The sequence below is a fragment of the Nyctereutes procyonoides genome, unplaced genomic scaffold, assembly GCF_905146905.1.
Source record: "Nyctereutes procyonoides isolate TBG_1078 unplaced genomic scaffold, NYPRO_anot_genome, whole genome shotgun sequence".
Classification (NCBI taxonomy): Eukaryota; Metazoa; Chordata; class Mammalia; order Carnivora; family Canidae; genus Nyctereutes; species Nyctereutes procyonoides.
The window spans coordinates 13747987-13765615 of NW_026575041.1; the positions used below are offsets into that span (position 1 = coordinate 13747987).

General features: G+C 33.1%; 1 protein-coding gene across 8 annotated transcripts in view; it reads right to left on the bottom strand.

Moving 5' to 3' along the window:
* PICALM (phosphatidylinositol binding clathrin assembly protein) overlaps positions 1–17629 on the bottom strand; it is a 100653-nt gene that overhangs the window by 41471 nt on the left and 41553 nt on the right. For all 8 annotated transcript variants that reach the window (XM_055320335.1, XM_055320333.1, XM_055320334.1 and 5 more), the window contains exons 5-9: positions 11136–11229; positions 8539–8650; positions 5981–6087; positions 3674–3715; positions 1400–1485 (exon numbers count right to left, since the gene is read on the bottom strand). In XM_055320335.1, the coding sequence (XP_055176310.1) occupies positions 1400–1485; positions 3674–3715; positions 5981–6087; positions 8539–8650; positions 11136–11229 (441 nt within the window). The remainder of the gene's footprint in view (positions 1–1399; positions 1486–3673; positions 3716–5980; positions 6088–8538; positions 8651–11135; positions 11230–17629) is intronic.

The following is a 17629-nucleotide window of genomic DNA, read 5'->3' on the forward strand; positions in this document are numbered from 1 at the left end:
TGTTCCCAGAGGACCATGGGTTCCTTCAAAGGAAGATCAAGTTTATTTCAGTCATTAGTCCACCTGACATACCTCCTTTCTATCGCTACCCTTTTGCCAAGCTAGAATTTCCTTTTCAAACATATAACACATATGCACAATGCATCATCTCACTGGCAGATTAACAGCAAATCACCTCCTTTCCCTTATACATCAAAACCTTATCCATTAAATTCCCAAATGTCAATTCTAAGCAACATAAACACATGCAGTAAAGAATTCTAACCGGAAGAACTACTCCTCATGACCTTTATTCATTTTCCTTTTATCATATGCCAAACATCATTAATTTCTACCGTAAGTATAAAAGTGGCAAAACTATTCAAATTTTATGTAAAATCAATTTTATAAACATACAACTCAGAAGACAAAGGAAGAGTAATATAGTTGTGATAGAAATGCAAGAAACCCAGTATTTTATGAAAAAGTATGAAGTTATTAAACCAATGTACCTGAACTACTTGGCTATATTTTTCATTACTTTCTCAAATAAGCCATATAATTTGGCTTATGCTTCTAAAAATCTACTAGAAAGTTCAAAGAACAAATTTGGAATTAAAAAGTACTAAAATCCAGTAATAACATTTTCCTTTAAAAATTACTTAAATTTTGTTGCCACAAAAAAAAAATTCTGAAACAATCAAAAAGTCTAAAGAAAAGTTAAGTTCTCAAAAAAAAAGTTAAGTTCTCATTATAAGTATTTTATACAAAACTTTTTCATACTGTTAAAATAGAGAAAATCTTCATAAAAACCATGAGAATTACTCAAGTCACCACCCAACACAAAACTCATGTTCCAAAGTCAATATGAGATGAGCTGTGCTATTTTCAATTTGCTAGGTTAACTGGTTTTTAGTCTTGCAGATCAGCTCAAAGCCAAGCAGACTGATTAAATAAAATACATCAATAATTAACCCATGTGAATTAGATTTTGAAAAAGATGATGAAATTTGATGTCAGACATTGTAGGCTTGAGTCTCAGAATTACTACTGTCTACATGTCACTGGGCTATAGTGAGGGTCAGTTTGTAAAAAGGTATAAGAGAGGATGTGAATTAATGCATTACCACCTTTAAAAGAAATACTGACACTATGAATACAATTGCAAACCAAAGAGTCAGTGTTATTATTTTAAGAGATGCTGACATCTATTGGAAGACCAGAAACTATTCCAAGAATTTACATGTGTTAACCCCATTTAATCCTTGACAGCAACTTTATGAGGCAGATGCTATTAAGCCCATTCTATAAATGATTAAATCAAGATAAGGGGAAGTTAAATAACTTGGAATTAAAGCTGGATTCAACAACTCTCTCAGAAACATCACTCCTGCTCTTTGCCCCACAAAGAATAATGTACCTGCTTGCAGCTGTAGAATCTTTGATTTTCTTTCCTTCCAAGGAAGCTAAATGTTGTTCCAAAGCATCAAGAAGACTGCTGGGGGCCTAAAATTGTACAAACAGTTAAGATTTTCACAATAATTAGATAACTCGTCAAAAAAATACTGTCATCTAACATATGAGAGTAACAAAAATAGGTATATTCCTCATGAACTAATTAACAGTGGAGTTTTAGCTACCAAAGAATAACAGTATTTTTATTACATAAGCATCACCAGGTAAGGGGCATTAATAAACATAAAAATATATATAAAAATTGAGACTACCTGGGTGATGGGGTAACTGGGTGGCAGAAACTAAGGAGGACACTTGACGGATGAGCACTGAGTGTTATACTGTATGTTGGCAAACTGAATTTAAATTAAAAATTTAATTTAAAAAAACTGACACTAGAGAAACATGAAATATTAAGAGGCTCCTGCAAGTAATTTTTTAAATATTTAACTTATTGGAATTTTAAATAAAAACATACTCCTAAAAGCTAGACATATGGCAATTAATAAATACTTGCTGAGTAACTGAAAGTATGCAAACATTATTTCTGAATAGTGATGGATAATTAAAACTACAGACCAGCATCAAGAAAATGCAAATGAGATAGAATTTCTTACCCACTAGAACTGCTAAAGTTAAATAGACTAGCAACATCAAACATTGATGAGGATATGAACAAATGGAATTCATACAATGCTGGTCAAAATTCATCCACCTTGAAAAAGGATCTGAATTTTCAGATCTTGAAAAAGGAACTAAATTTTCTTTTTATGAAGTTAAAAATATATCTGGTTTAACTATCCAATTCCATTCTGAATTATTTACCAAGAGACATAAAAACCTATCTCTACAAGAAAAGACTTGTTTAAGAATGTTTTAAGCAGCTTTACTTACAATAGTAAGAAACTACAAATAATCCCAAAGTCTAACATATGGGAATGGATAAACAAAACTGTAGTGAAGTCACAAAATGGAATACTATTTAACAATAAGGAAGGATGAATTAACAATACATTCAATAGATGGACAGAGCTCAAAACACAATTTAATTATTAATTAATAATTATCTTTATTAATTAAAGAAGCCAGATTAAAAAAATACTTGCATGACTTATAATATAGATATTACATTCACGATCTGATAAAATTATGCCATTAGAAATCAAAACAGTGATTTATGGAGAGGACTAGGGAGTGACCAGAGGAGACTTGAGAATTGGCATGATGGAACTGATCTATATACTGAATGGTGTGCTGATTAACACAAATGTTTACAGTTACCAAATTCTATTGAAATAGATATTTAGCTCAGTTTTGTTTTAAAAAACAAAGACTGGACTGTGAAGGCTGTATATCAAATCTTATCTAATTACTTTCAAAAGGCAACCATTTCAGGGAGCTGAAAAGGAATTGTTCATTATCTTTGAGTGAAGCAAATGCATCAGTGGCATTTACTTGCCCCATGTTATCTACAGGATTTGAAATAAAGAGTTATTGGATTATAGGAATCTAAATCTTTCTACCAATTAGGACTTAAACAATATCCTTCATTTTGTATTTTCTCTCTATATACAAGACTTTAGTATAAGAAAGATACATAAAAACCAATTAAAGCCAGAAATATTAGATTATAACATTAACTTCTATGTTGAACTGAGAACACATGTGCACCACTCCCTAATCTCAACAAAATGCCTAAGACTTCCAAGAGCTCTTGTCAGAGATGATGAGGAGAATGTTGTTGAAGTGATTAACATTTAAAAATGTATTATGGCACAACAGGCACCTTGCTAGCTACCTTGTATGTAATTACTGAGTCTATGAGGAAGACACTAATATTATATATTCATTTTATAAATGAACAACCTGAGAGTGAAAATTTAATAATTTGCCTAAGATCACATATCTGATATATATCAGGAGCCAACATAGGGTCTAATGTATATCTGACCTGAAAGTCTAGATATTTAACTACCATGAATTAAAATTGGGCTTTGAACTGGAGAGACTAAAGGAAAGAAACTAAAGGAATGCTCTAGTAGTGGCTAGGTCTACCAACCTAAGAGATGAAGAGATCATAATGTTAGAAAAGTCAGCAATAATCATGTTAAAATCTGTCACGAAAAATTACTGATCTCGACAGTAGAAGCTGGGGATTATTCATCTTTGGTACCCTTCACACCTAGCAATACAGTGAAAGATAGCAGCCAGTGAATTGATAGAATAGCAATATGCTTACCTGTGAAAGGTCTGGTATATCACCTCTGTCAATTCCAACTTGCTGTAAGAAGCAGCAGCATTGTATTTAATGAACAAAATTATAATAAAGCATTATAAATAAAATTTAGAAAATGAAACTTATGGCTAGTACTCTGAATAATATTCTAGATATCTTTAAAAGGAGAAGAATATTTAATCTCCAGAGGTATCATTCAGTATTTCCAAGGGCTGTTCTTTAATGGCTCTAAAAGTCATAAAAGGAAAAGAACTAGAGTTAGGAAATTCAATAAGAACTATTAAGTTACCATCTCTACATCTTCTAAGCACCTTTTTAAGCTACCTTGTTACAATCTGAAAAATTCATCACTTTTATGTTTTACAAAAACAGTATGACAAGAAAAAGAAAGGCTGACCACAAACAAGTTCTCTGAGGCATTAAAAGAAGTTAAGGAACAAACCTGATGACAATGACTTTGTCTTTCTCCATAAAGAATGCTTTTCCTGGCAATCACCACAGATAACAATTTTTAAAACCTATGTTACACGAGTAGGCCAGGTTTTATACAAACACCAAATGATCTCCAACCAAGATATATCTATCAACACAAGACAATTCCAGCACACTCTCATGATGTTCAGGCACTAGGCAAAATGATAAAAACCATTCTTACTTTTTCTAGCACCCAAATTAAAAAAAATATTTCCCCTCACTGTAGCTATGTTTCACTTTCTTTTCTTTTAAGATTTTATTTATTTATCCATGAAAGACACACAGAGAGGCAGAGACACAGGCAGAGGGAGAAGCAGATTCCTCACAGGGAGCCCAATGCAGGACCTGATCCCTAGCTCCTGGGATCACGACCTAAGCTAAAGGCAGATGCTCAATCACTGAGGTACCCAGGTGCCATGCTATGTTTCATTTTCTATCTATTCTTATTCTCTCTTCCTTTTCTCAATCTCTCAAGGGCCAGTCCCAGAATGGTATCAGAAAATTTGATAAAACAATTCATGCTAAGATCTTAATAGCTAATCACTAAGTGATACATGAGTCCCCTCCAAACACATTTGAAACGTTACTTGTGCCTTTAATCCAAGGACTAAGGTCTCATAATGAAATTGCAAGCCCAAAAACAGTCTCATGAAATAATATTTTATTTCTCACATCATATGAAGCAGAGGTCTATTTCATCTCAGACTAGAAGAACTGGAGGTAAATAAAGGCTTAAAACTTAAGTCAGGAACTATTAAATGTAAAGAACGTAAGAAGCTAAGGTGAAAAGTCAACAAATTAAGACATTTAAATAATTTACTGGAAACATAGCATAAACACTACCTTCTGGTTTTAGTATATGACTGATGCAAAAGAAACGGGGGGCGGGGGGGGGACATTGATTTCTCCTTGAGAGATACTTTAAATCCAATATAAACTCCAGTAGACTTCATAAAATAGCTAACGTAAAGTTATTTTCTTCAAAGTTCTCACCATCCTGTTAGAATGAAATATCACTATGGTAATAGAGCTACAATCACCAACTTGCTGGCCAAATTAACTACTTTGATATAATTGATCAATTATAGCCTAGTCAGAATTATCCTAGCTAGACATCTCTACTGGTGATGAGTAGAGGGGAGAGAAAGAGAAAACAAAGAAAAACACTTTTGAGAGTTGCCTCTGTGGAAGCAAGATAATATCTGCAAGCATTATCACAATGTAAGTGCCTTCTATGACAATGTCAGAAAATAATTTTTTAAACAGATTTATAAAATTATCCTATAACTTACATTCATGGTTTTCATAATCAATGATAATAAATACACTAAATACACCTCTGTAGGGAAACAAAGCATGGTGAACCACGTGACTCTAGTTGCAAGTCTCACTGGAGGAAAAAGATAAGTACTCACTGAATATTCTCTACCACATAAAAGGATAAATATGCTAAAATATATGGCTAACACCAAACATAAAAATCTCTGCCACCATTATATGCCACCTACCCGATTTTATAGAGAAATAAGCTATTTAAAAATAGATTACCTTTCAATATTCAATATTGAATTAAATATACAGGACATATCTTATTCAATATCACATCATACTCATACCATAACAAAGAATTCAATACAACATGGATATATATGTCTGAATATATACTTCATTATATTTACGATGTTTCTTTCATTTGGATGATGCCATATTTCTTTAACAAGTTAGAAGACAAAAATAAATAAATAAACAAAAAATAAATAAATAAATAAATAAATAAATAAATGAATAAATAAATAAAAACAAGTCAGAAGACAAATCTACTTAAACGCAGCTTACCTCTGCAACTTTGAGAAACTCTGAGATTCTTGTCATCCTAGTCAGGAACTTCTTATAGATGTCAAGACCTTCTTTGCACTGGTTCTTTTTCATATCAAAATATTTTTCTGCCAAAGTAAATGTAAAAATACTTTTATTCACATCAAAACAGAACACTCAAAAGGGAAAAGGTTTAAATAACAGCTCCAAAGAAATCACATAGAGGTGTCTCAGAGAACACACTCACCCTACAGGAAAAATAGCAGTGTTCAAATAGCTTAAGACATTTAAAGCAAATTAAAACAGAAATGCTATTATATTAAAATAGAAAAATTATTTGACATTCATATTACTAGTTTGTTCTATATTTCTTCAGCCTCATCAATTCCCTAAGTATAATTTGCATTTTTGTTAACATATACTTCTCTCCATTTAAAACAGCAGTAACTTCTACTTCCAGATATTCTTACTAATAATATATTAACAAAGATGGCAACTTTAACATGTCCAACTGTCACTTGGAAAACTCACTTAAACTTACATAAATAGCTAAAGAGCTTTATTTATACTAATCATAGGGCATTAAGACTGACTTCGAAAACTGTGTAGAAAACCTTCTTTTACTTATGCAAAAAATAAGCCAAATTTCCCTATCTTCACACATTAAAGCATTCCTAACAAGCCTATTAAATGGGGAGACAAGGGAGAACAAGCACACTGGAGTGAACACATTTGATATCTGATACTTGACACTTAGGCACCCTTTCCAGACTATTATTTGTCTACTATATCTAAGTCCCACAGGAAAAAAAAGATCATTTCTAGGCAAAATTAACTGCATTTTATAAATAATAAATACACACAATTTTAAAATGCCTCAAAAATAAAGGGCATACCAAAAACTAAATATTTAATGAATTTAAAACAATTATCAATTTTAAAATTAGGCTTAGAAAAAAATCTATTTATAATTAAAATTCTTCATGGCGTAAATTGCGAGGAAGTAAGATTCTTCTGGGAGAGAAAAAACTCCAACTTAATTTTAAAGGATTTTTATATTTCTTTCACTTTTTTTTTTTTAAAGATTTTTATTTATTTGATAGGGGGAGGGGGGAGAGAAAAGTGAGCACAAGCAGGGGGAGTGTCAGGGAGAGGGAGAAACAGGCTGTAGGAGCCTGATGCGGAACTCAATTCCAGCACCCTGGGATCATGACCTGAGCTGAAAGCAGATGCTTAATTAACTAACTGAGCCACCGGGGTGCCCAGATTTTTATTTTTTTTTTAAGATTTTATTTATTCATGAGAGACACAGAGAGGCAGAGACATAGGAAGAGAGAGATGTAGGCTCCCTGTGGGAAGCCTGATTGTGGGACTTGATCACAGGACCCTGGGATCACAACCTGAGCCAAAGGTAGATGCAGCCCAGGAGGCTCAGCGGTTTAGCGCCACCTTCAGCCCAGGGCGTGATCCTGGAGACCCAGGATCAAGTCCCGCGTCAGGTTCCCTGCATGGAGCCTGCTTCTCCCTCTGCCTGTATCTCTGACCCCCCCCCCTCCGTCTCTCATGAATAAATAAAATCTTAAAAAAAAAAAAAAAGGTAGATGCTCAACCACTGAGACACCCAGGAGCCCATATATTTTTTTCCATATTTCTAAAAATAATAAAACTGACAAGGAAAAAAACACAGATATATCTAAAAACAAACTTCATCTAAGGGTGCCTGGATGGCTCATTCGGTTGAGCAGCAGGGCCTTGGCTTCAGCCCAGGTCATGAAGTCAGGGCCCTGGGATGGAGCCCAGCATAGGGCTTCCTATTCAGTGGGCAGTCAGCTTGGGGATTCTTTCTCTCTCTCCTTTGTCCTTGGCCCCTCCTCCCGCTTATATGCTCGTTCTCTCCAAAATGAATGAGTAAATCTTTAAAAAAAAATTAAAAACACAAAGTTCATTCAGCTGAACATTCTAGTTATAAAAAATATGTATTTAATCACTTAACATAGATAACCAGGTATAAAAATTTCTTCTCCAAATAAATTATTATAATTTATTGACATATAATATCAATGAATATCCCAATGAGTGATTACACAGCTCTAAGTAACAAGTCAGACAATATTATTTATCCATAGAACACAAGATAAAAAAAATAAAATGTTGGGATGTCTGGGTGGGTCAGCAGTTAAGCATCTGCCTTCAGCACAGGGCGTGATCCTGGAGTCCCAGGATCGAGTCCCACATCAGGCTCCCTGTATGGAGCCTGCTTCTCCCTCTGCCTATGTCTCTGCCTTTCTCTCTGTGTCTCGAATGAATGAATGAATGAATGAATGAATGAATAAAATGTTCTTGAACTACAGCAATACTGGGGCGCCTGGTTGGCTCAGTCAGTTATGCATCTACCTTCCACTCAGGTCATGATGCCAGGGTCCTAGAATCAAGCTCCACATCCGGCTCCCTGTGCAGAGGGGAGTCTGCTTCTCCCTCTCCGTCTGCCCTCCCCCTGGCCTATGCTCACTTGCTTGCTCTCTCTCAAAGAAATATTAAAAAAAAAAACAAATAAACAAATAAACTATAGCAATATTTACCCAAGAGGTTAATAATTCCTTCATTATATGCTGCAAACAGTCTAATGGCATCTTTGAACAGGAGCATGAAGGCAGCATTTATTACCCCATTTGTAAGTTCATTACTATTAACCTGGGGAAAAATGAGAAAAAAAAAAAAAAAAAGATGAGCTAATCTTATGTTTTAAATGACAATGACTTCCCTCAAATGAAAATACAGTAATTCAAATATTTAGGTGTATTAGAGAAAAAGATATTTATTCCTTGCAACCAGAGTTACATCCATATAGTATTAAAAAATCTGAAGAGTTTAGATTTATGTAAAAGGCACAAACAAAAATTCTGTAACATTCAATTTAATTCAGAAATAGTTCACAAAGAACAGAAATATCCTTTAACTTCTGAGATTCCTAGGCAATCACCTTAGCACAAAGCTAAGCTAGGTAGAAGAAACGTATTTTTTTTTTAAATACACCTTTTCCCAATATTATAAACAAACTCACCTTCAAAATGGTTATGGTAATATTTCTATTTCATATGATTATGGGAGAACTGATGATATAGTAATTATAAATAGCACAGTACCTTACACATAAAGAATATTATTACTGAATTATGCTGTAACAAAAAAAAATAGCACCTATCAAGAATATAAGAAATACCTTTAGTTTTATTTCAAGAAATGAATCAAAAGGATGAGCCAATTAACTTGTTTTTAGGTATAGAAAAAGATAAGCACAAAACTGAATGGTAAATATCAAAACTGGTAAATATTTGCAAAATATCTAACAAGGCTGATTTCCATTGTAGGGAATCCCAATAATAAACTAAATGACAGACAATTAGCAAAATAAATACTTATGATTAATAACATGTTGAAAAGACTTCACTTATCAGGAAAATTAACATATAATAAATTATTGAACTATCCTTTCTAGAGTACTAGACTAGTAGGTACAGAATAATCAAAACCAAGCTATTATTCAATGCCAAAAGGAGGAAGAAAAACAGGCACCATTTGACAAGTGACTGGGCTTAATCCTTTTGTAATGTAAGCAGGCAATATTTACTAAAAATTTAAATGTCTGATCCACCAAATTATTTTTCTAGGCATTAACTTTATAGAATTAGGTTTACAAATGTGTATATAAACATTAACACACAAATAGCATTTAGTATCTCCCCCTTCTGTTTTTTTCTCATTCGTTTTCTGAATTTAAAAAATCAAAAAAACTCTAAATCTGTCAATTGGAAGATCAGGTAAATTGTTACATGTAATTAAGGACAATAAAGACACAAAAAAAACACACAGTTTTATAAAAGTATTCATAACATATTAGGTGAAAAAGTTTCATGGTTGGACCCTCTCTCTAATAATAACCAAAATAAAGCTCAGTAGTTACATCAGTCCCCTATGTTTTCCACACTAGGCATCAGCAAACATTTTTTGTAAAGGACTTGAATGTAAGTATTTCAGATTTTGCAAGCTACATGGTCTCTGTCACAACTACTCAACTCCGTTATTACATGGGAAAAGCATCCATTGACAATATGTAAACCAACAAGACTGGCTATATTCTAAAAATATTACCACAGAAATTGAATTGAAATTTCATATAATTTTCACCTGTCAAAAATATTCCTTTTTTAAAATTGTTTTCAACCATTTAAAAATGTAAAAATCATTCTTAGCTCACAAGCCATATAAAAACAGGCGGGAGAGACCATAGTTTAATAACCTGTTCTAGTCTATGAAGCATCTATAGAATTCATTTACTGAATGTTTGCTGAACATGCATTCTATGTGCCACACACTCGTGACAATGAAGACACAGCAGAGAAAAAGCAAACCTGGTCCCTGTCCTCAAGTAATTTAAAGACTATCAGTTAATAGTATAAGTTAAAGAAAAAAATCTATTTGAGCATGAAATTGTCAGTTTTATTACTAACTTGTACTAATAAACTCTAAAATAAAATAGCTAAAAATAGATGCCCCCCAAAAGAATAGACTTGAAAATGCTGTAACACCTAACATATTACAAATGACAAAGTTAGCAATTAGGTTTAAATAATGGTCATTAAAACAAAAATTCCAGGGAACACAATGCTCTTCAGCAATACACACACACACACACACACACATGTGTGTATATATACATATATATAGCAGGGTGTACAAGTGTACTTGAACTTCCCTGTATCTGTTAATAACTGACATGCTTTGAGTCCTACAATGCAGACAGAAGTGTAATATTAAATTGGCTATTCATGAAGAAAATCTGTATACATTTTTAAAACCTAAAAACCATTACCAAAGAAAGATTTTCAGAAAAATCCCTTCACCTCTCTATCACTTTCTTTAGCTTGTATACCCTTATAATTCTAGAGCTCAAGAAACACTAGCAAAGAAATGAGAGAAAATCTAAAAAAAAAAAAAAAAAGAATCATAAAAATACCAAGTAATCTGATTGGGGAATCACATTTATAGAAAATTCTGAGCCAAACAGAATATTAACATGAAAAAATTAGAGTTTATGAAAACTTGAGAATAAAGACTCTGACCAATTATATTTTTTAAATATTAAATTTTTATAAAAGCATTTGTACAATCAACTTACATTAAAATCAAGAAGGGCATCCATTTGATTTTGAATAATTGGTACAGTTTTTAGGAGTTTTTCTGTGTTCATTGTTCTCATAACACCATCAGCCCTGTTTTTTTAAAAAAAGAAATAATTGTTATTATATCTACATTTTAAGCTCTCATCTGGTTCTCTATTTAAAGAGAACAAGCTGCTATGAAACATCACATTTTTGTCATTACTGAACCTGACACCTCAAGCAAAAGTCATACAGAAAAGACAAAAACAGGAAACGCTTTATATCCAACATCAAGGAGCTAAAAAAAAAAAGTGTAAAAACATGAGACATAAAAATGAAAGTGAGACTTATAGCATATTCTTCACATGAGGAAATAATCTGATCCTCATACATGTAAGGGGTAGTTCTACAGATTTTTTTTAATTGAAAAAAAAGAAGAAATCATTGGCCTCAAATCACTAAACAGGACATGATGGCGGCTGAACTCAAGTCATGTCAGCACTGCTTTATTTAAAGTATTTTATTTAATGACTCAAACAGCAATGACTTGTAAGCCATTAAAATATGTGATACTTAAAAGACATGTTTTTAAATAAAATATTGTTAAAATTTCCAAAAAGAATATTGCCTTAGATATTTCTAAAGATACAAGAAATAAATTAGCAGTATCAAAATAAACCAGGATTTTACAAAAGTGGTACCAAAAACACTAGGTAAGAGGTACACAATGAACATCAGGCTCCATATTAAGGGTTTGATATATGTTTTTCAAATCCTCACAAAAAATCATATAGATACTTTTCCCATTTTATAGATGATGAAGTTCTAGGTTCATTGAGATTATATATGACTGTCTATGGTCAGAGAACTAATAGGTGGTAGGGCCATTATGTAAACCCAGGTGTATTAGACTCCAAAACAGTATTGTTCGTAACCTTTTGTTGTAATCACTTCCAACAGGTGTAGATTTTCTCTACCTACACTTAATTATAAATAGCCACTGTACCCTGGGCTACTACCCCTTCAATCACAACTCCAGATGCCAGAAAAACAACTAAGCTACGATAATCAACAATACTGATTTTGCAAGACAAAAATGAGTTTAAAGAACACACACTGGGCAACTATTACCATCTTTAGTTCAATAACTCTCTCCAGTAAGAAGTATTAACCCATGGACAACAGTTTCCCCACACGTCCTATTCCACTGGCTGCTGCAGTTTGGCATGAGGACACCACTTCCTTTCTACCATCATTTTTTTATTCTCATACACCTCATTCTCATTTTATCAGTCATCATTAGTCTTTTATTTCTCCTTCCTCTCCTTGCTGAAATCATTTCTGACCTGCTGATCCTTTCCTCTTTATCAGTTTTTCCTGGCTGAATCCTGACTCAGTTTTTCTTGGTTAATTTCAACACCTTCATGGTGTTGAAACATCTTGATCTCAAAGTCCCTGACCAGAGTCCCTATTCCTATGGTCAAATCATGACCTTATTGCCCCCAGAAACCACATTATTCCTACCCCCCAACCACCAGTAAGAGAAATAGATAAAATTTAGACACTTTATCCTATGACAATAACCCTTTAACCTTCCAGTTGCTTTGGTCAAGTATCCCCATCACAAAAACTATTTGACTTCATCATAAACTTCATTGTATCAACCCCACCACTACTCTTCTCATTGACCCTTTTCATTTTTACTTCCTTCATCTAGCTTAACGTTCCACATTATCATTATTGTAATCACTGCCGTGCAAATACTCTCAACTCTCTTGCAGTAACTTGGCAATTTCACAATCCTGGCTAAGCAGTTAAGTGCTGGTAAAGAAAACCACACAACAGAGCAAGCTAGTAAAACTCTAAAATTTCATTATCATCAACCCCAAATGAGGATTTGTCATTGCCAGCAATCTTCTTAGCCTTCTCCAGTGAATTCCTCTAAGTACTTTCAAACCTAATTCTCTCATCTGTCCTTCCTTGCCTCCCTACGCCCAACACACAAACTCTCAGGTCCTAACTCCCAAATATTTCATTCAGAAATAGAAAATGACAAAGAGAGGTTGTCTGGTCATCTCACCAACAAAGCTACATCTATCTGGACTGGTCCTATTGAATGGAGGAAATCTCTCTCTCTCTCTCTGTGAAATATAAATACTAGTCACAAAGGTCCTCTGGATCCTACTCTGTAATAATCCTTTAGTTGTCCTCTTTTTCTCTAACACAGAACTGTCCAACAGAAGTATCTGCAATAGTGGAAATGTTCAATATATGCACCATTCAATATGGTCGCCACTAGCCACATGGGGCTATTGAGTATCCAAAATATGGCTGATGCAACTGAAGAAATGAATTTTGTATTTTACTTCACTTCAATCCATTTAAATTTAACTAGCCACGTATGGTTAATAGCTACTGTATTGGACAGTGCAGCTCATTAATCTCTTCTTTTATACTATACCATTCCCACAAACATGCTGGCAAATGCACTATGATCTTTAAACATACACAATCCACTAGAGCATATTCCCATTCAGCTACCATTTGTCTTTCAGAGCCAAGCATACTTCTCAAAAAAAGTTCCACACTCACTTTTCATTCACTATTTAATTCTTTCCAATAAAAAACCCTTTCCAATCAACTCCAGTTAAAGTGCTCATGTTTAGATCGTGCAGAATTTCCATAGTGCTTCTCCAATGGGAACTTGTCTAACATTATCTGATCAGACTTCTCAGTATTTTCTTCACTATCACTTTTTCAGTCTCTTGTTGGCTCCTTGATCTCTAAAATACACATTTTGTATCTCAAGGTGTTCCTCTCGTTCTATACTTAACTCATTCCCAAGACAGAAATCCCCAAGATGCCAAAGACATACTTATACTCTTAGACCAGAACTCTCAAGTCCCAAGTTAGTATCTCACCTTGTACAAATCGCAGACATGTCAAACTATTATTTCCAAAACTAAATCCTCAATTTTTTTTTTACCACTATGCCCAACCCTATTCCACTCCAAAATCTTCCCAATAAAAGGTACCCATCTCCCCAGTGACTCATACCAGGAACCGTCAGGACAATTTTGATTCCTCCTTCTCCCACTAGCCCCTACTTAATTTCTTTCCAAAGAACTTCAAATTTCTCAATTAAGAAAAATTGTAAGTTACCAAATTCTTATATTAGATTTTAAAAGACTTGAGTAATTGACAAACCCAAGTGCTTGAATATGATTCAGACTAAATACATGACAATTCATATTCCATGGAGAACACAAGTTTTATGACTTTTAAATACATTATAATTAAATTCAGATACTCCCTTCTCAAATATGAAAACAATGGAATAAAGGCTGGTCATCCATATCCTTATTTACAGAAAATATCTGGATTATTCAGTCTTTTGCTTATTATATAACAGTATCTTGATACTTTGAACCAAACCAAGTTAGAATTGAAGATAATTCAAAATAAATTAATACTATCAAGAAGTGAAATGGTAAACAAAAAGAAAATGTAGAGACTGATGTTTAACAACCAACTGAAAAGATAAGTCTACAGGCAATTTACTGAATTCATTTTTCATAGAACCGTTTAACATACTGTTTACAAATGATGTAGTTACCTTTTCAAAAACAGTTAAGCACCTACCATCTATGTTCAGACACTGTCATAAGTCCTGAAGATATAACTAAGGTTATATTGCCTTGTGTTATAGAAAATCTAACAACAGAAATAAAATTTCCTCAAAGAAATAATGTTTGAGTGAATGCTTTAAGAATGATTAAGTATTTACCAAAATAACAAAAAAGAAGCTTTATAAAAGAAGGCAGTATATAGAAGTCATTTAACCATTACGGGGCAATAATTCATTTTAATTTCTTAATATCATTTATTTCTATTAAAAATTACAGTTGATCTCCACCCCCCTTTTATACCAAGATATATATTCCAAATGAATCAAAGACTTAGACATGAAATACTGAATCCATAAATATATACAACGAAAACACGAATAGGTAATTGATCATTTGGGGTGTAGAAAAGCTCATCCTGAGCATCCTTAAAAAGAGAAAAGTCATAAAAATACTTACAATTTTTATCATGTAAGATTTTAAAACTTTTAATAATGTTTTAAAAAGAGAGAAAAATATTTGTAACTCATGACAATTTATTTTCCTAATACACAAAAAGCTTGTGTTTGCCATGTGTTAAGCACTACATACAATATTTAATTCCCTCTACGATCCTTATAGACAAGTGCTAATAACATCACCATTTTACATTTTACAGATGAAATGATTTAGAGCTTAAGTCAAGGCTTCCCAATTGTGCCAGAGGAAACAGTACAGATGGGTTATATATGAACCAAGAAGACATTAATCCCTAACCCTTCAGCCTCAAGAAGTGTTCTTAATTTAACCCACTGACCTGTACAAACAGTATCAGTTTATGTGCCACGATGTGGAAAAAATTAGCAAGCTAATGGACATGTAAATAAAGGATCCTTGTTCTTAGAAATATACACTGAAGTATTATGGGATATAAAACTATAAAAAGGCATGAGGTATGTAATCCACTCTCAAATGGTTCAGGAACAAAAAGTATATGCACATGCTAAGAATAATTAAGCAAATGTGAGAAAATATTAAAATCTGATGAATCTGACTAAAGTATAAACAAGTTATCTATATTATTCCTACAGCATTTCTGGAAGTGAAATTATTTCAAAATAATGTTATTTTTAAAAAGTCAGCAAGCTGGCTGAAGTATGTTACTAAAATTCCTCAGCTAACTGGAGTGAAGCTAAAATTTAAACCTAGATTTATCTGACTAAACAACTTGTGACCTCTTAACATTCAACATAATAGGAAAGAATAAAATACCCAATAGGGAAGGGAGCAAAAAAATATTGTAAAGCAATGAACAAAGCATGAATGGCATTTTAAGAGAGAAAGAGGTTCAATATCACCATTTATTGAATTAATTGCTCAATGTAAAATGAATACTCGAGATACCTTTCCGTAAGGATGAAAGAGTACAGTGAAGAGGTATTTATAACTGTATTTAAGTCAAAATTTATTCTACAGGACACTTCACTTAAGAGTATGACAATATGTAAACAAATGGTCAATGCATTGCTTTTATAAGAAATGAAAATAAATCAAAGGTACACCAAGAACATAATCCCATAGCCTTTCAAAAAAATGAAACAGATCTACAAGAACAGATTGAATAACGCAATCCGGCTTGTTACATGATTTTCTGTGTATATTCATACATATATTTACTTCTGTTATAGATTGCATATATCCGGTTACATACACCAAAATATTAACATTTCCTACAAATTACAACATAGGTTGCTATACTGCCTCAATTTTAAAGCTTTTTAGTTTTGTAAACATAAAATTACTCTAATAAATAAAACTTTACTATTTACCACACAAATGCTCTCCAAAACTGAAAGAGTTCACTGAGGTTTAACTATGATATATAATAAATTTTAGTGCTGTCACACTCTCAACTGACACCCTAATGCCCTATATTTTTTTCTTTCTTATGTATACAATCTGATACATATATATGTATGTATGTGTATCTGTGTGAACTTGTCAATTTTGTGCTTCTTGGTTCACTCAGTTATGATTCCTTTGATTCATTTTCTTCTCCCTTTCAGAATAACTTCCTTTAAGTCAATAGTAAATATATTGTGCATAATCAACAGCTGTTCTCTGCCAAATAGTTTGCTCTATTAAGTACAGAGTGCAGCAACTTGCCTTAATCTCAAAAGTAGCCTTTAGGATTAGGAAAAAAGTTATTATTTTAAAAATCTATTAATCTGAAATCTACAAATACGCTGAAGATTAGTTTTACTGATCACACTTTACAGTGAAATATTAATATAGGCCCAAATGGAAAATGGTTCATTGGACAGAATACTGGAATTAAAAACCAGATTTGTAAGATGAACTCTTCAACTATCATCTTACAAACAACAAAATACTTAAATAAAGGAAACAAAATCTGTGAAATTTAGTTTTGCTAAGTTCCAAACTAATCACCTATTTATTTGGAATGGTGACATAGAATATTTAGGTTCAGTTTTAAAATGCTTAGGGACGCCTGGGTGACTCAGTAGGTTACACATCTGACCCTTTGTTTCAGCTCAGGTCAAGACAGTCTCTGCATGGGATCAAGCCCCGTGTTAGGCTTCACGCTCAGCCTGGCTTCTGTTTGGGATTCTCTCCTTCTGTTCTCCCTCCCCCTCCACCCCTGCGTGGGTATAGGCACACTCTCTCCCTCTCTCAAATAAAATCTTAAAAAAATAAAAAAGCTTAAATAACTAAGGGGTTATTTCTACATGCACTAAATCTTCCATTACAGTCTAGTAATTTAACATTTCAAGGGAACAATGTAAAGAAAACATTAACTGCTTAGATATCTGAGCAGCAGAGAAATTCAGAAAGGCATTCACCAAAATATTTCTGCAGAAGCCAAATTCCCCTCAGGGCAGTCC